This window comes from Sarcophilus harrisii, chromosome 5 (assembly GCF_902635505.1).
Source record: "Sarcophilus harrisii chromosome 5, mSarHar1.11, whole genome shotgun sequence".
Lineage (NCBI taxonomy): Eukaryota > Metazoa > Chordata > Mammalia > Dasyuromorphia > Dasyuridae > Sarcophilus > Sarcophilus harrisii.
In genome coordinates this window covers 133,571,161-133,590,346 of record NC_045430.1, presented here as the reverse complement: position 1 = coordinate 133,590,346, position 19,186 = coordinate 133,571,161, and the positions used below count along the sequence as shown (strand labels likewise).

Below are 19,186 nucleotides of genomic sequence, written 5' to 3'. Positions count from 1 at the left end.
GTTCATTGATAGGCATGAGGCCAAGGCTGAGTAAGCCTGGCTTTGGGAGAAAGCCTGGGATGGATGTTGGGAGGCCAATAAAGCACTCTGTGGGCTTGGCAACTTGAGGGCTGACTCCTCCACAGAAGGTTGGGTGGTTTCCAAGGCCAAGACCTGGTGACTATAACTATGTCTGTACAAATTTTGTTTGGTAGAGAGGGAACTTGCCGAAAAGTGGGCCTGGAGAGTGAGGCAGCCAACTCTGGAGAAGCCCTGGAAGCCCATGTGCTACATGTTGGCAGTGGGCTCCGGGGACACATTTTACTAACCTTGCTAAACTGACTCCAAAGTACCAGGTTGGAGCCATGATGAGATGGCTACTTGACTGGCACTGTTACCTAGAAGTACTCCTGTAGATGACTAGAAAACTACTAAGTTATTTTTGCCAGCACAATTTCTATAAACCTCTTAAAAATTGGAGATATGATGGAAGTTGATCATTTACCATTCTGGCTGTTTGCACCTCCTCTCCTCAATTCTGTTGGGTGCTTAAAACGCTGCAAACCAATGAAACTGTCTACATTTGGCTGACATGGGAGGAGGATTTAAGAACTGAAAACTACTGGCATTACCATCCCCCACACCAAGAAACAAAACTAAACCGAAAATCTATTTTTGTTTTGGCTAATGCAGAGATAGCCTAAGAAGAAAAAATAACATGAGTTCAATTTAACCAAAACAAATAATGATCATTTTGATTAAGATTCTTGCATCTACATGAGCCCTAAAATTCATTTATGAGTTCAAGTTCAGAATTTTAAGTTTATTTCTACTCAAAATTCTCCATCTAGCACTTTGGAAAGATGTTGTGGTTAAATAAATCAGAAGACGTATAAACTCTAGTTATTTCACTGTGCAATATTAGGAAAACTAGAATCTTTTGGTGCTTCAGTTTCTTCATCTGTAAAATGGGTTAATAACTGCTCTATCAAACTCAAGGCCAGTATGAAAAATTTTAAAAGATACGGAAGTGTGAAAATTTAAAAGCGCTATGTAAAGTATTATTATTACAAGGATATAAAACCTTTAATTATTATGGTGATCTATAATTTCAGGAGACAGAAGTCTGGGAAAACAAGTCTCTTTAATCTTTTAATTAAAGTTAGAGCAGTGGATGATTAACTTGATTCTTATTTAAGACATTAATTAAGTTGTTTCTACAATGATTAAATTTGCACATTAAGAGACAAACAGGAAAAGTTAGTCTAGAGAACCTACAAAGGCACTGTAATAGAAAACTAACATCTACAGAAGCTGTCACTAAACAATACTAGTTTTTGGGAAAATTCAACTGTACCAGAATAAAATTCTCCAAGTTTCTTCCGAATTATTTTAAATGTCATAGTCCTCATTCCATTTCTCCTAAAAATCTAAGTCAAAAATGTCAAAAGTATTATCTCCACTGAAATAATACAGAAATTATTTATTACTTCGTTCCAAAGCCACAGTGTGGAATGGAAAAGTTAGTAGGTGACAAGTCATAAAGACCTAACATAAATTAAAGCAAGTTAAATGTCCTATTATATTACCTTTAATAATTCTCCAATTATAAATGCAGTAATGTAATTCCAGAATTACTATTTTAACATCACAATTTGATTGCAAACTTCTCCGCCTGACAGAAATATATTATTTCATTTAAGATTGAATTCCTTACCTTCTGCCAAGGATCTGCTTTACTTTCACAACTGTATTTGAAATATTTCTTATTCTACTTTGTTTTGCTGCCAAACCAACAACCTGCAAAAGAGCCATAAATTAAAATGTTTCTAATTTTTGATTACTGCAAAGTAAAATAAGTCTGAAGGGACTATTACCTCTTCATTTTCTGAATAAGCAACCACTGCTGGTGTGACTCTGTCACCTGCATCATTAGCAACCACATGTGCTCTGCCATCCTGGAGAGATGGGCAAAAAAACAAACAAAACAAAACAGTAATTTTAAAGGACATGTTAATGATTATGTGAGTTTACTGTGTTGTGATTAGATTTTTTACACCGAAGGCTGAATATTCTTTCCACAACTTGGCCTTATCCAAGGGGACATCTTGGTTCTATATAAATACTTTAGAGTTAAGCAACGTATTATCATTATTCATTTAACCGAGTTACACAGAACTTGCCCTTTCTTAAGTAAAAGACGCCCTCTATGTTAAATCCACCCATTTCTTTTGGTGTCCTCTACATAGGCAATAATTGGTTAATGCATCCTATGTGTAATAACAACCTTCTTCATAACACTTAAAGATCATTATTAAGTCATCCTCTCGCCTCTCCACCCCACACCCACACACCTTCTTTTCTTCGGATTAAGTAATACTAACCCTATGGGAGCTTTTTTGTCCCTGGCAGAACCTATTTTCAGTAGGGCTAGAACTGATACCAAGAAAAAAACCAAACAACAGCCTCTTCCCCTCCCAGGTTGTTAATCTCTCTTCTCCAAGAAACTGACAGAAGGGCCTGATTCCCCACCCCTCCCCCCGGGCCCACCCCCAGGCCCTCCAACGCCGCTTTCCCTACTTAGGACTCGGGAAACCTTCCATGTTAAACAGACCAAGTAAGAAGCCATACTCACCCACGCTCCCCTCCATATTCAAACCTCTCGCACAGAATGCAACAGTTCTAGGTCGCAGTCTGAGGGTTACCCCGCCCTGCCTGCCCTCCCTCCTCCCTCGCTCGCTCCCTCTCGCAGGAGTTTGGAGAAGCCCCGGAACCTCCGAGTTCCGACCTAAGAACACCCCCTCCTTACTCTCCCCCACCCTAGCCTCCGCCCCCCCCCCCTTGACGCCGGGGCCAAGGGTGCACGTCAGGAGTCTGCTGCCGTGACGTCATCCCACACCTCCCTTCACCGTCCCGCGACCCTCCTTGGCGCCAGGCGCGACTCCCCCCAATAGAAATCCGTCGGGATGGGGGATGGGGTGAGTTAAGAGGGAATGAGCGATTTAGGAAGGCAGGAGATAAGGTGTGAAGACGGAAGGAGGTGAAGGTTTCAGAAAGTCGAGTGTATGGCACCGGCCCGCGGCGTCCTTCGCCTTTCGCCACCGCGGGAACGCGACCCCGGACAACATTACCCCTGGCCTGGCTCTCTCCAGGTAACTAAAGGAAGACATCGCCCCCCCCTGAGTCCGGGAAGTGTAAAGCAAGCAAATTTTCTCCGCGCCGCTGCCGTTTTCTCTTACCTTATAGACGGCCACACAAGCAGATGTGCAGCCCAGGTGGACTCCGATGGCCGCCATGAGGCTGCGGCGGCACGGGCTGCTTTCACAACGGCGGCCGCTACCGGTCTCGGAGCAGCCCCATCAAGCACCGCGGTAACCATACGCTTCCCCCTCCCTTCCGCCCAGCCTGTCCATTCAATCCACGGCTGCCTAAGGCCGTCTCCGCCAATCAACACCAAATTCCCGCCTCGCTACGCAGGGGCCCGGCGAATCGCGAGGCGTCGCGTCTGCGTCGCTTTCCTCTGGAAGGTAGGAGCGCCGAGCGCGTGGAGGAAAGCGCAAGCGCCAGTTGAAAAGAGGTGGTGACGCCTGGGACAGAGGTTCCTTTGCTTCGTCCCCCTTCTCACGCTTTCCCGAGATGAGCCAATGGAAACTAGGGGTTGGCGTTTGTGTCATCCTTCCTAGCAACTATGGGCAGATTCTGTACCGTACCAGGTTCTCCTTTCCCCCTCGCTGCTGGTGGCTTGTGTAGAATCGAGGGAGCCCTTATTTGTGCGCGTCTGACCGTGGGCGGCCCGCACAATTGGAACTTTCTCTCACCATGCAGCCCTCGACCCCAGCTGCATTCACAGCCCTTACCCTCTCTGCCTACTTTTTTGCCGCCGACCCCATTGCTGTTCAGGGGCAAGATTCCCCTGTGCTCGTGGGGACCGACTGTGAAGGTGAGCGGGGGTGAGACTGAACTTGCATGGCAATGGCGCTGAGCTCCGAGGACTGCAGCTGTTGCTCGCATTGCCTTCTCCCTGCCTGGCTCATGCTATAAATAACTAGGAGCAGGAGAATGCAAGTGTCGCCACCCGCAAAGTTTTTTTTCTCTCTCTCCCCGTCCCTTGTTTCAAAAACCATCCGTCCAGTGTGCTGCTAATAACCTGGTGAGCTCCCCAACCTTCTCTGAACGATTCAGAGAGGAAACTGCCTACTAGAGGGCTGGTAATTAAATAATGGAGCTCAAAAATTACCTTTGTGGTCTGACAGTATATGTTGCGCCGCACAAACCGCTCTATCTATCTGGCTTTAATTTAGTTCGCATTGTGATAGGAGGTCCGGGGAGCTAGGCAGAACCTTTAGTTCACGTCAATTCCTTTGTCATTGACACACTGAGACATTAAGTGACTTTGTGGTCGCTGATAGAACTTGAGTCTAATTTTTCATTAGATACGATTATCCTCCATTCTCACCGATGTCAACTTGGCAAGTTGTGCTGAAATCCTTTTTTTTTTTTTTTTTTTTTTTAATTTAATAGCCTTTTATTTACAGGATATATACATGGGTAACTTTACAGGATTAACAATTGCCAAACCTCTTGTTCCAATTTTTCACCTCTTACCCCCCCCACCCCCTCCCCTAGATGGCAGGATGACCAGTAGATATTAAATATATTAAAATATAACTTAAATACACAATAAGTATACATGACCAAAACATTATTTTGCTTGTACTGAAATCCTTAAGTGGATCATTCCTTTTCAGTTGGAAATTTCTGCATCCCTTTACCCAGAAGGCTTCGAGTACAAACTGATTCATACTAAAAGGGAAAAAGAAAATTTAGCAAGGAGTGAGTAAGGTGACAAAAACTAAAAGAGCAGAGAAAATTTATTTTTTTAAAAATCGTTGCTTTACAGTATAAGTTAAAGGGAATCCAAGTCAGTAACTTCAGGTTTCTCATCTGAAACATGAAGGGATTTGCTTGAATGATCTCCGATTGATTTACACTTTACATTTTTCCATTCTGTGATTCTAAATTTAACTTCCTGAATATTCCTTCAATATGCAGCACTTACCTAAGAAAGCATTGGTGCTTAATTTAGTAAGGAAGAGATTTAAATATTAATATATAAGAAAGTGAAAATGGTGCCCAATATAGTCTAATTGTTCTGGGAAAGAAGGGTGCAATGGTCAACAGCATGACAACAGTTAAAGGTGCCATAAAACAACATTTTTTATATAATGATTTTAAGTTCTGAGCTCGATTGAAGCAATTAAGTTGTACTGGGCACCATTTACATTAGCTGTTATTTGATTTCATCATTCCTAATCCATCCCAACAACCAAGAAGCTTGGAATATAATGTAGCAACTGTATTAACCAAAATTCCATTTAATCTTAAGTGCTAGAAGATGCCAAATGGAGGTGAAGTTACTCTCCCAGGTCATAAAGGTAATAATTCAGGATTGAGATGTGATCCTAGGTTATAGGTAAGAATCATATTACTATTGAGTAATTTTATATATATGTATATGTGTATACATACACATATGTATGACTCTTACATATCAGGAGACATAGGTGTTTATTATAAGTCTCCCACCATATTAAGACTTAAAGGAGATGCAGAAATAAGCTTTTTGAGGAAGGGGTTTTTATTTTTGTAAACCCAGGATCCAACACTGTGCTGGCACATAATAGGAACTTAATAACTTGTTTTTTGAACAAAAGCCCTATTCACACAATATAAAATTTTCAAATTTCCAGAAAACTTTTTTCAAATAAGAATATTCTATTTTGTATTTTAAATGATGACAATTTTTTTATTTTTTGAGATTATGATCTTAATAATACATATTTTGTTAAATTGGCACACTGGATTTCTTAAAATTTTATATTCATTTCCTATTACCCAAGTCTTCTTTTTCTTGGTAATATGCTTTACTAATAGAATTTGACACAATAATTGCTGAAATTATAATTTCAAAAGGTAAAACTCATGATGATATGATAGCAAGGACATTCATAGGGAAGGAGATAACAGTGGTTAAAAAAAAAAAATAATAACTATTCAGTACATTTTCACTATTAATTACATTCACTCCCTTAGTATTGCCCGTCTGTAGCCTGAGCTTATGATGGAATGAGTTGTGTATCATTTGGAAGATGACTTTCAGAGATCATTGAACAAAAGTGAAACAAGTCTATAATGACTTAATTTAAAAAAAATGTTTCCAACCTTACCATTCTCCCTTTTCTCTTGATTCTGTTGCCTCTCTGCCTGGATTTAAAAAAAAAAAAAAAACCCAAAAAACTTAGTGACTCAGCGCTTGGGTTAATATCTAGTTTTAACTTTGAAAAATTGTCAATGGTTCTAGGAATACAATGGAATCTATGAAAATGTTTTGAACCCATCAATTTCTGGTTATCACCATAAATATTGTTTTGCATTGTTTTACTATTTTTAATAGTTTAATTGTTAAAAAAAAAAAAAAAAAACACAAACCCACAAAACTTTTAGCCTATTTCCTGTAGATGGCATTACTTACTACATTATCTAGTTACTGTATTCTACACTTCATATCTATAGTAGTTGGGAGTAGCTTAGTTGGATTGTAGTTAGACTTTCCAATCTGTCTCATTCTAATAGTGACTCACATTTATCTAGCACTTCAAGGTTTACAAAGCAATTTCTTATTATGGAGCTTACTGACCCTATTTGAGGGTTTTCATTAATTCATTCATTTATTCAAGCATATATTTATGTACCACTTAGTACAAGGTACTGAGGACAAGAAGACAAAAACAAAAGCTCCCTGCTTGCAAGGAGCTTACCTTTTATTGGGAAGAAGAAGTATACATACAAATAAAGAAATAGAAAAATATGCAAATTAGTTAGGGAAGGGGATTGAAAATGATAACCAACAATTGTGGGTCAAGATAGGCATCAATGTAGGAGGCAAACAACTGAACTGAGTCTTAAAAGAAGCTTCAAAAACATAGGGTTCTATTCAAGATACCTCATCATTATGTGTTTGTAACCCCTATCTTTGGAGACAATGCCAGTAGAGTAAAATCTGGCAGATTTTTTACCATATTTCAAAAGTTTCCAATACTGAACTGGCAATAGAGTATGTCCCTTTGATATGAAGTTCATGTGAAGACAGATTACATTCTAACGATGAGCGATAGGTTGTGCAAAGGCATGGGGACAGCAGATCAGATATTGTGTATAGGCACAGTAAGTAGTCCAAGGTGACTGGAACACAGAATAAGTGAGGATAATGTGTGTAAAGTTTGGAAAGGTGGTATTTTATCCTGACGATAACAGGGAAGTTCAGAATCTTTTTGTGGAAGGATGTGACATTCATTGGTATCAATGTAAATAGAACCGGGAGACAAAAGAAAGTTAAAATTGAATGGAATAGCTCACAGATTTTCATTGTAGAGGCTAATACAGAAGGAGAGGGGTTGAGTTTATCATGCATCTAAGGGAAATAATTTCATGGGACGTTTGATAGTTTCATATTGTGGTACCTATAATGAGTCTTGTTAGACTGCTAAATAGCATAAAGAATAGATCTCCATGTATTCATATCCTACCTCAAAAACCATCCATGTAACTGGGAAAATTAGTCTCAGTTTCTTCATCTATGGAATAAGGATAAGAACAGATCCAATGTTACCTTGTATCAAATGAGATAATAAAAGTACGTGCTTTGCAAAACCTGACAGTGCTAGTATTAAGAGGACCATGAAATTAAGTGTAGTTTATGCATCACCAACAGATCTGTTACAGTAGATGATGAGATAAAGAGATTCTATGAAGAACTCAAAAAGACTTTCCAAATTAAATCAACATGTACTTTAATAGTGGTTTCTGTGCAAATGTAGGCTTTGGATACATGGCAAAAATGTTAGCAAAAATTGGCTCAAGAAAAAATGAAAGGACTATAGAGGAATTTCACATCTATCCTATCATATGTATATATATATATATATATATATATATATATCACAACCAGTTTATAAGAAAAGAAAAATGTTATAAGAAAAGAAATAATCTTATAATGCTGAGCAATTAAAAAGTCATAAAAATGACAAGATTTCTTCTCATCTATGAGTTATCTAATTAGAGGTATTTTTATATTCATGTCATTAACTTGTTAGAATAAAATCTGAAATCAGTATTAAATAGAAGAATAAGGAGACAAAATTTAATAGGTAATTGATATCTCTGAGAAATGGATAAAAGAAGAAACATTGACACAAGACTATTACTATTTCTCAAAGAAGTTAAAATTTAAATTAATTACTACAACAAAAAGATCAAAAGAACTTAGAAACCTCTAAATATCTGATTTTCTTGATAAGCAGGAACATAACATAATACAGTTTGGAGTACAATCTTATTTACAAGATCTTAGGGAATAGGATGGTGGCAAGTATCACTTTACAAGCAATGAGGAATCATAGAGGAATTTAAAAAATGTTTTCAGGAAGCTTGGAAAGAGACCCAACTAAGCAAAGCTACTAAAATTGCTTTCTTAAAGCACACGTCTGATTTTGTTACTCTCTTCAATAAATTTCCAGTGGCTTCTTATCTCCAGAATCAAATCTGTTTAATATTTAAAGATTTCATAATAAGACCTCAAATCATCTTTCTACTTTATTCTACATTTCTGCCTCCATGTTATCCAGTCAAACTGGCCTATTTGCTATTCCTCATAGGTGAAGGTCCTCTTTCCCTCTGTGTGCCTTAAAATAGGCTGACCCCCACGCCTGCAAGGTATTCCTTCCATCTCCAGTTCCTACAATCCCTGTTCCTTCAATGATCATCTCAAATGCTGCCTTTTTAAAAACCTTTCCAGAACCAAATCTCCGTTCCCCACTAATGCCTTTCCCTCAAATCACTTTGTATTTTTTAAAAAATAAATCTTGTTTGTCCTTGTATATGTATGTATTATCTCACTTTTCCAGACTGCAAACTTCTTAAAGGCAGGACCTGCTTTTTGTTTGTCTTTGAATCTCCAGTACCTAGCATGATACCTGGCACAACTTTACTTTAAAAATGCATTTTGAATTCAACAGGATTTAATAAAAGAGATAAACTAGATGACCTCATTGTATGTCAAATTATCTGTTGACTAGATTTGGAGGATTTTATCAGGGTCTTCATAGGTACTCTATTTTTTCAGCCTCTGGAATACACATTGGCACATAAACTGAAGCTCTTTCTACTATGGTCCCCTTATGAACACTAAAATTCAAGGTAGCCATTTGAATTTTTACACTTCTTTTTTTATACACAGTGAAACCAGTGTTGCCAACTCCATAATTACCACCAGTACATTTTGCTGCAACTTTTATCATTTATTACAAGAATGTCAGTATAGATGTTTTACTTTCGCTAATGTTAAATCAATTTATATGTAAAGATTTCACATATAACAAATTTAATTAATATTAGAGATGCCCTAAAAATCATGAATTTGTGTCTTCTAAGCATGTACCATTGTGCAGAAAGAGGCTACACATGATAAAAGGACATTTTTAAACTCCTTTCTGTTTCATGATTCTTCATAAGCAAAATTACTCTCTTAGTGGACAAAGAACTTTTTATGAGCTTCTTTATCCAAAGATAGGTTGGCCCTTAGACAGCAGACACATTATGTTGACAAGGCAATGCTTTAAGCCTTTGCAGCTTGTCAAACTTGTTAAAGGTTGTGTTCTATAGTATTTGATGTCCCACGATTACCTCCATGAAGTGGAAAATTATGATCCACAATTCCAGTTTTCCTAAGTGTTACTTCTCTGGTATTTAAAAACTTTTACAATCTTACTACAATTTATCATTCTAACCTTTTCCACTTTATATGCTGTATAATCCAGCCAAATCGGCCTTACTCTTGCCCCTCCATGAAATTTCATCTCCTGTATTTTTGCTTTGTATATATAAGCTGTTTCCAATTGATAGAATGCATTCACTTTCCATCCTTAATTTTCTTCAAAGCTCAACTCAAAAAGATAATTATCACATTAAATATTTCCTCTCTAGGCCAAATATCCCCAGTTCCTTTAACCAATCCACATATGGGATGGTTTTTAATCACTTTCCTATTTTGGTCATGTTTTGAAAATATTGTTATCTTATTTGTTCTAAAACTTAGCACCTAGAACTGAATAGAATATTCCAGATGTGGTCTGACTAGGTTCTAGCATGGAGGGACTATCACTTGTGTGCCATGGACACACAATGTTTCTGTTAATATACCTTATTATTACATGAGGATTTTTGGCTATTTCACACTTTGACGCTTATTGAGTTACAGTTTACTAAAACTCAGATTTTGTTTTTATGCGAACTGCTTTTTAGCAACATCTCTCCCATTATGCAGATTTTTTAAACCATGATATATAACTTTATATTTATCCCTAATAAATGTCATCTTTTTAAGTTCAGAACATCTTTCTAATATCAACTTTTTTTTTTTTCTTTAAATTTAGGACTTACCTTGAGACAGTTTCTTGCTTTTTTAGCAGATTGTAGGGTCAAAGAGTAATGTGTTAAGTTATAACTAGATGCCTGAAAGCAATTTTGATTGAATCTGAATTCACACTCCTAACAAAAACCAGTGATATCTGTTATATTGATTTGTTATCCACAAATTATGTGTAAGTGGATGGTTTTTTAATAGTGCATACAAATAAAATTTCTTTCTTTTTTTCTAGTATGTAAAGAATTTCTGGAAAGATTCTACAGCTCCTTAATAGCCAAAGGTGTTGACTTTTCCCAGGAAATCATAGAAAATGAATTAATCAGAAGTTGTTTAGATTCCAAAGGAAAAGAAAATCGTCTGGTATGGTAATTTTTCATCTTTCCCTTTCAAGTTTTTTGTTTGCAGATGACTTAATTTTGTTTTTTCTCATAATGGTCTTCTGTTGTCATCTGAGCTGCATTCTTGTCTAATATATCCATTTGGAGAACAATTCTAAATTGATCTTTAAAAAAAAATGGAACAAATCATATTTACAATTACTTAGGAGTTAGTTTAGTTTTGCTTCTAAACAGTTAAACAATACTGTAGAACAATTGTTCCCATACTTTTTTAAAATAATAGCTTTTTATTTTCAAAATATATGTAAAGATAGTTTTTAACATTCATCCTTGCAAAACCTTGTATTCCAATTTTTTTCTCCCTCCCTTCCCTGCCCCCTTCCTTTGTTTCCAAAGTCTTTTTGAGTATGACTCTTTAAAAAAAAAATTCAGGATCCCTTTCTCCTGGTTTCGTTGTATTTATTTATATAATGTATAACTATTGATTGAGAAAATATAAATGACAAAAGATGACTTCAATTAGTGATTTAAGTAGTGATTTTAAATAAACTTGTATTAATTGTATTAATCACAGCAGCATCTATATACATTTGATATGGATATGAATTCATATATTTGCAATAACTCCGTTGTAAGTACATGAGGTCCTTGGTTCACAGATTGTGAACAACTTTTCTAAGCTATTTAGTAAAGTTTTATGCTCAGCAATGGATATATTCTACTCTGATTAAAGTTGTGGGCATAATCTACATCCTTTATCAATTCATATTTTTCCTAATTGAAGATTGTAGGATAGTCACTTGGGGTTGGGCTTATGAAATTCTAATAAATTTATAAGAATCTGGACTACCTATAATATTCTCAAATAGATTGTATTCCAGGAATAAATCAGAAAGAGGCTAGAAGGCATCTAGGCCAGATGTTTGAAAGGTTTTCTCTCTCCAAGATTGCTCTCCCAATCTTCCTTCTACTCCCTGGGTTTGGTTGGGTTATTGCACAAAATCTTCATCATCCTCTCTCATTCCCTGTCCCCCAAATGAACTGAGGGTAGGAAGTAGGATGTAGAAGGAAGAACATTTGAAAAGATCATAAGATGGCAGCACTTAAGGATGAGTTCCTTTAGAGGTCATCCAGTCTAGCCCCTTTTTTTTACACAGGAAGATTCATCCCCACAAAGATTAAAGAATTGATAAGTACACAGGGCTTGATTCCCAGAATAGCCTGAGAGCTTTTGTTGAACCAATTCACTTGAAAATTGCCTTCAATGTCAGGGTTCCTCATGAATCTACCTTATGTAGAGAAGGCTGTATTTTTCAGCGTGCTAATTAAGATTGGTAGCAATCTTCTCTTGATATGTTAGTATCTGAGGGAGGACTTCTGATCTCTCTAGTTTACTTTCTACAGGTGATTATCTAAGTGTTAGAAGGGATTCTTTTTGTCACTGATCAATTCTCATACAAAACGGAAATATTGATATTATACAGGGCGTCATTAGCTACACTAGATGCCTATCTGAGACTAGGAGGCTTTCTTTCTAGGTCATCTACTATTCAAAATTGCTCCTTGACATTGATCAAAAAATGAAATGTCTTCTTCAATTTCTTAGTCTTCTGATTTGTTTACCTTGAGATCAGAAGAAACCGGGATAGTGATCTTGTCTTAGATTGTTTCCTCTTAGGGAACCCTAGTTATTATGGAAACCAAATTGTAGACTTTGCTCCCTTTTTTTAGCTGAAGTTATCTTTACAAAACCCAAACATCTTACATTACTATTCATACTTACATTGTATGTGCTTTTTTAAAAAATTGTGCTTATGTAGTTGTCTGTACATTTTTGCTTTATGTGTATAAATATTTTTTGTATAGTATGTCCTTTCCTATAAAAAGGCAGCATGTTATACTGGACAGAAAATGGGCCTTAGAGTAAGGAAGAGCTGAGTTCATGTCCTGCTTCTCACTTATATTACCCAAGTAACATTGGGCAAGTCCTAAGGCAGCTTTTTGAGACTTTAAAGTTAGAGACTAGGTGGTAATCTGTATGGATAGATGAAGTTTTCACACCATTAGTTTCCTATATGGATGAAATCACAACAGCAGTAATGCAGTTTAAATCTGTGGTGTCACTGAGAACCGTTTTAGTTTTTGAACTCCTTTTACTTTATAGGATCTCTACCGCTTAACATGTGAAAACATGAAACTATCATCTAAAATATTTTTATTATTTAAATCTCTGTCAATACCTTGACTTTTGCTTATTTTTACTTAAAATGCTATATATAGTAGATTCCTGAAACATGACAATTTGTAATATAAATGGCCATAATCATGTAATTTATCTTTCTTGTGACTTTGGTCATGAGAGTTAAAAATTTAAGGGTTGAATTGTAAGGATCAAGTTATTTCTACTTCCATCTCTAGAAACAATTTTTGAGCTACTATGTTATTCTAATTTTCATTTTTTTAAATATGGTAAATAAATATTCTGGATTGATTCTTTCTTTTCAGTGCTATTATCTCGGAGCAACAAATGATGCAGCCACAAAGATCCTAAGTGAAGTCACTCGCCCTATGAGTGCCCATGTACCAGCATTAAAGATTTGTGAGAAGTTGAAGAGGATAGACAGTCAGATCTGCGAGCTTAAATATGGTATAACTATAGTAAAATCTATATTATGTCAGCATCCCCATTTGGCTGGAGACACAGGAGATGAAACCTTTTCACTTCAAAGAATCGCATCCAGTTCCAGCCAACTTTAAAAATCCTGTTCAAATGATACTTTCTCCAAGAAGACATCTTCCTTATGCATAAATCTAGTTATGTCACTGCTTTCCTTAAAACTTTTCAGGAGATTCCCTATTGAGTACTATTTAAATTCTTAAAATGCAAATTCCTTCACAATCTGGGACTAAACATTGCTTTTTTATTTTATACTTCTGGCCACATGTGTTATGATACTGTCAAACCTTATTCCAACTGGCATTTTTCCATGTTTGTTCACACTGTTCCCTACACTTAGAATGTCTTCTACCAACTGAATTCTCTTGCTTACTTTTATCAGTGCCATTTCTTTTAAGAAATGCTAATTCTCCCAGTCAGTAACAGTCCTTTTCCCTTTGAACTTTATGTTTTTATAGTTATTTGTGTCTCATTTCTCCCTATTTGATTTCAAAATTTTCAAGCATGGGACTGCCATTTAATCTTGTATCTCTTGCACTGAGCAGCACATCTTAGACATTTAATCTATGTGCTAAAACTGAAGTGGAATAGTCATCCAAAGAGAATAGCTTTGTAGCTCTTTATAATCCTAAGAGACAAATTTTTTGCCTATTTATTCAAGCAATAAACAGCTGCTCCATATTAGATGCTGTCTTCTGCTGAAGATACAAAGATAAAAGCTAAATAGCTTTTGCCCTCCAGGAGTTTATATTGTGAATACATGCAGTCTTCAGGGCATAAAAGGAATGTAAGCCTTTCTTCCATGTGAAATCTAGCAATTTACTAGAGTTAAGTTTTTAGGGATCAGGTTATTTACATAAAATTTTTGTTTCAGACAAAAGTCACATTTAGCAAGAAAAATAGAAAGGACAAGTCATGACACATGATGTTTGATATATTAAACTAGAAAGTATGAATGATATGTTCAATGGGATTAGAACTCTGCAAGGAAAAATGATAGGTAGTTCAACAAGGTGTAATTTGTTGTTGTGGCAACTTTACTTCATCCAGAAGTGTTTTCCTAGTATGGGCCTAATTGTTGAAAGGCTTGCAGCACAGTTTCTGTAGGCTTAGATATTGTTTTCTGCTAACATGGAAACATTCAGAAAATGAACATTAATTATTATCAGTCACTTACACTTTGTTTCAACAAATAATTGTCAAGCATCTACTATGTGTAAAATATTGTGCTAGGTAGGAATGTGACTTATTTAATAATTTAATAAGATCTTAAGATTTTCAAAGTGAGCTACATTCTAATTATATAGTATCTTTGAAAACTATTGTTTACTCTTTTTGTTTTTTTCTTATCTAAGTTGATGAAGTAAAGTTTAGTTTATAATAGAAAGTGTGCTAAATTGGGTGTAAGGAAATCTGAATGTCCTAGCATGTGGACCTGACTTTGGAGAAAAGTCTGTTCAGCTCTTTGAAGCTTAGTTTACTTTACTGTGAATGAGCTGTGTATGGCAACTAAGGGGTCTTCAAATCTGAAGATGCAGAAACAGGTTTCTGAGAACAGACTGTAATAGGGAAGAAGGTAGCAATATCTGTGACACTAGATATTTCCTGAAAGGCAAGCATCAGTAAAGGCATCCTACATAATCAGGGGCAGCAGGATGTTTCAACTCCCTTGGATGGAGCTACTATGAAAGTTGTGTGGGGTACAGAAAGGTGAGGTGGGGGTGCCAGTGATAATCTGCTTACATTACAGTTTTGCCTAACGATACTTCTGACCCCTAGGTTGCTGATCATAAACTGTTATTTTGTATTGGGTTTAAAATATAGTTTTAACTTCAGTGAAGAAGGGCAAGACCCTTACACAAGCAAAACATTATCACATGCCTTCTTATTAATGAGGAGGAATGATTGCTTACTCAAAAAGCCTCTGGAGAACCAGACACATTAGCTTGGTACCTGTACAAACCTGTTTAGGTAGGAATTAGATACTCTTAGCAGTCTTTTCTCTCTTTTTTTGTTAATGTCAAATGCCACAGGCTGAGTGCAGGCATGCAAGCGCACATGTGCGCGCACGCACACACACACACACACACACAATGTGCTAGGAGAGTAGTTGATTAATGCCAATTATTTTTCTTCCTGAAACTACTGATCTTGATGTGCTCACTTTTTTACATTCTTTCTTCCCATTGTTGGCAGAAAAACATGTTGGGCAGAGATGAATGAGTTGTCAGTTGGTTTAAGCTCTGATAACTTGTATTATTAGGTCAACCATCAAATGAAGAAGTATAATAGATCTAGAATTTGTTGGTCCATAGATTATGAAAGTATCATTTAGTAATTTTTTACAAAAATAAGAAAGGGAAATGAAATACCCTTCTGGATAAATTTCTGGAAGATCCTTAATCTTTCTAGTCCAACTTTGTTTTGATTCCAATTCATTTTTATTAGAATTAGCAAACACTTTATAGCTCTATTTTTAAATTACCATGTTCTTTTTTATTTTGGGGGGACTAGATGACCCATGAAACTGATAAAAGTATAAATGATTCTCAGTCTGAAATGATAGTGACAAGGTAATGGGGAAGGAAGAAAGAAGAAAGAAAAAAAGTTTTTAGACTTTTTACAAATAGTTATTTAATTTTGAATACTCTAAATGTGAGCTCTGTCCAATGATCCTCCAGTGATGATGGATCTATCATTAAGAGAGATTGTCTTACACCCATATTGGCATTCTTGCAATACTTTAGAGAAAGACATAAAAATACAGCTAAATGAACGAATGGTTCACTTTTTTTCCTTAAGAGAAAATGAAGGAGTAGATTTCCCCATATGTCTGAAACCAACTGAGGTATGTCAAATAGTCAGTGTTGTTGTTTGTCCTTCATTCTCAAAGAGGACCATGACATCAGAAAGGTGATGTCGTGATATGTAAGTGAATTGGATTTAAGTGAGGGAGGACTGTGCAAGGTCACCTGCTTCACCTTCCCCTCCTATACCAAATAGTAATCATTGAGGCACTGAAACACAAGTTGTGGTCATATCTATTTAGGGATATTGAGGCAGCAATTTGTCAACCTGATTAAGAACAATAGTCTCTTGTCTTCCCATAGAACATATCAAAACTTGACAGAAAACCTCCCAAGGCTTGTCAAAACCAGATGAAAATTACTTAACACTTATAATTGATGTAAGCATAACTGATACTTCCAGAAGATATCAAGAAAGCATTGCCAAAGGTTACAAAGCCTTGAATAATAAATTGAATCCCATTACTAAAGATGCCCTTTGAAAGCAAAGCATAACAAAAGGAAAAACGAATTTGGAAAAGTTAAGAAATAATTAAGAGATGGTTTTTGAATTTTAGGAGCACATATAGAAAGACTTCTGGCCAGGGATGAAGTGCATCAGACAAAGACTAGCAAGAAAATTTTTTTCTAGTGTCTTATGAATGTAATCAAAAGAATTTTAATAGAAAAAAGGTGAGGTAGGGAGAAAATGCCTTATGTATCTCCACTACAATAGTTCAAAAGTAATCACTAATAGCTCGGTGTTAACTTGGAAGAGATGTTTCCAGGGGTAATCTTGAGAAATCTATGTTTGACTTGTGCTCTTTATCAAGAACCTATATAAAACATAAATAGTATTCTTATCATAACTTCAGATGATGGGGGACAGCTAAGTAACACAGTAGATAGTGCACTAGCCTAACCTCAGACACTTAATACTAGCTATGTGGCCTTGGGCAAGTCACTTAACCCCAATTGCCCAACAAACAAAAAAATTTAGAATACATAAACGTGAGAGTGACTACCTCACATACTAGATGATAATCAGGATCCAAGAAGATCTTGAAATACTAAAAAATTGAGATGAGTTAAATATGATGAAATTTGATTAGGATAAATTTTTATTATACGTTTGGTTTCAAAAAATCAGTATTGCACATGTTACTATGAAGTACAAGAATTGCTACACAGAAGTTAAAATTATATACCAGAAATTTAGAGTGTTCAAATCAGTTTGATTTTGATGACTTTGTGGAGATACTCAGATCTGGTAACTGCAGGACTAGAGTAATGAGATCATGGGGAATTATCCAGGGCTGAAGAGTAGGAAACTGGAAAAAGTAAAGTAGAAAATTTTTAGATCAGTATAGTGTTTGACTTCTCCTACATGCTTAACAATTGCTATCTTGTTGCTGCAGTTATTTGTCCATCAGTAAATATTTATTAAATGCCTATTACATATAAGATGATGTTTTCGCATATAGTTTTTGGGTATGTCTTATCCCTTTACTACAGTGTAAACCTCTTGATAGATGGAATCATATCTGGTTTTATCTTAGTAGCCCCAGAATTTAACATAGTTCAAGGTACCTACTGAGGCTCAGGGACTGTAAATAACTCAGAGACTGAATTAAGAATTGGAATATTCCCCAGTTCCCCCTTGAGTACTCTTAGATTTAGCATAATAATAAAATATATACTTTGCTTCCTAAGGGTTTTTATCTTTTGATTCTTTTATTTTTCAGAGAAGAAGTTGGACTTAGAATCAGTGGATTTGTCAAAGATGAGAGTAACTGAGTTGAAAAAGATTCTCAACAGTTGGGGAGAAGAGTGCAAAGCATGCATAGAAAAAACAGACCTAGTAGATCTCATTAAAAAGTTGGCACCCAAGTACACATCTGCAAGTCCAAGATCAGATCTTTGAATGAAATTTGAACAAAATGACTACATTAGCAAATCATCAAAATGATGACGATTCTGGCCTTAAACAATGTGAATCATTATGAGCTACTGTTATAACCAGCTTGTGGCACAGATATCATACTTGTTTGCCCTGGTCTCAGAATACATTATTTGTCTTTATGAGTAATGCTACCAATGCCAAATGCCTTATATTTACTTGTATACAATTGTCACATTCCTTGCAAAAATATAAAAATATTTGGACTTTCTTTTTCCTCTCACAGCTTATTCCTAGGGTAGCTGGAAAGCATCACCTTTTCCCTCTCTAGGGGAAAATTGAGGCATTCAAAAGTCATTATAGGGTTTATCAGTAGTGATGAAAGAAGTCTTGTTCTCATTCTTACATTAACTATTAGTCAAAAGTACTGGATTTAGGGAAAATAGACAATTTTTCTTTTTAAAAATTGACTTTATTTTATATTCCCTTTGAAGACAGTTTCAGAACCCTAGTCAGAGTTTCACAAATAATGACTTTTCTTATACTTAAAATCCCAAAATATGCTTTTTTAATGTTTGATCTCTAAAGTAACAGATCTGGAAGAGCTGCTACAAAACTATTTTCCTCAGCTAATTTTGTGACATTTCTTAATCTGTTGGCTAAATTAAAAAGGCCTTGAATAACTAAGTACAAATAAACATGTGGAAATGTATAACAACACTGGGAAAAATCAATCAATATTTGTCTTATTCACAGAACCATATCATTTGGGTTTTTTGCTCTTTATGGTCACTACTTAGATATATATTTTTAAAAATATGCAGCATATGTATCTTAGCAATTCATTAATTTAAAAATATAAATTATATTCATTTTAAATCCTGCGTACATTATATTTTTCAAGAAATAGTTTCCATTCATTCAGAGTAGCAGCCTACCCTGTTATAATAGTATATTGAAATATTGGGTTTTGTTTTTGTTTTTGTTTTTTAAATCTACTTAGCAAAATGATGTACTGCATGT

General features: G+C 35.8%; 2 protein-coding genes across 4 annotated transcripts in view; one reads left to right on the top strand and one right to left on the bottom strand.

Moving 5' to 3' along the window:
- HSPA14 (heat shock protein family A (Hsp70) member 14) overlaps positions 1-3,496 on the bottom strand; it is a 30,843-nt gene extending 27,347 nt beyond the window's left edge. The window contains exons 1-3 of one of the 2 annotated variants that reach the window (XM_003771434.4): positions 3,219-3,496; positions 1,857-1,937; positions 1,697-1,779 (exon numbers count right to left, since the gene is read on the bottom strand). In XM_003771434.4, the coding sequence (XP_003771482.1) occupies positions 1,697-1,779; positions 1,857-1,937; positions 3,219-3,275 (221 nt within the window). In that variant the 5' untranslated portion in view covers positions 3,276-3,496. The remainder of the gene's footprint in view (positions 1-1,696; positions 1,780-1,856; positions 1,938-3,218) is intronic. The other variant, XM_012550895.3, reaches the window with a different exon arrangement.
- CDNF (cerebral dopamine neurotrophic factor) lies at positions 2,846-18,977 on the top strand. 2 transcript variants are annotated; one of them, XR_004229595.1, is made up of 4 exons: positions 2,846-3,131; positions 10,695-10,822; positions 13,306-13,447; positions 18,009-18,023. XR_004229595.1 is itself a non-coding variant. In XM_003771448.4 (4 exons), the coding sequence occupies exons 1-4, from the start codon at positions 3,799-3,801 to the stop codon at positions 18,185-18,187; spliced, it is 570 nt and encodes a 189-aa protein (XP_003771496.1). In that variant the 5' UTR covers positions 3,513-3,798; the 3' UTR covers positions 18,188-18,977. The 2 variants fall into 2 exon arrangements, 1 of the variants encoding a protein (XP_003771496.1); XM_003771448.4 differs by lacking the exon at positions 2,846-3,131 and adding an exon at positions 3,513-3,919 and having other exon boundaries at positions 18,009-18,977.
- Positions 18,978-19,186: the final 209 nt, after the last annotated feature.

What these genes read in the sequence shown, in the direction of transcription:
- CDNF (XM_003771448.4), top strand. Translation starts at nt 3,799, where the DNA reads ATGCAGCCCTCGACCCCAGCTGCATTCACAGCCCTTACCCTCTCTGCC. An exon ending in CGTGGGGACCGACTGTGAAG is followed by an intron (nt 3,920 to 10,694) that starts GTGAGCGGGGGT and finishes CTTTTTTTCTAG; the next exon opens with TATGTAAAGAATTTCTGGAA. An exon ending in AAGGAAAAGAAAATCGTCTG is followed by an intron (nt 10,823 to 13,305) that starts GTATGGTAATTT and finishes CTTTCTTTTCAG; the next exon opens with TGCTATTATCTCGGAGCAAC.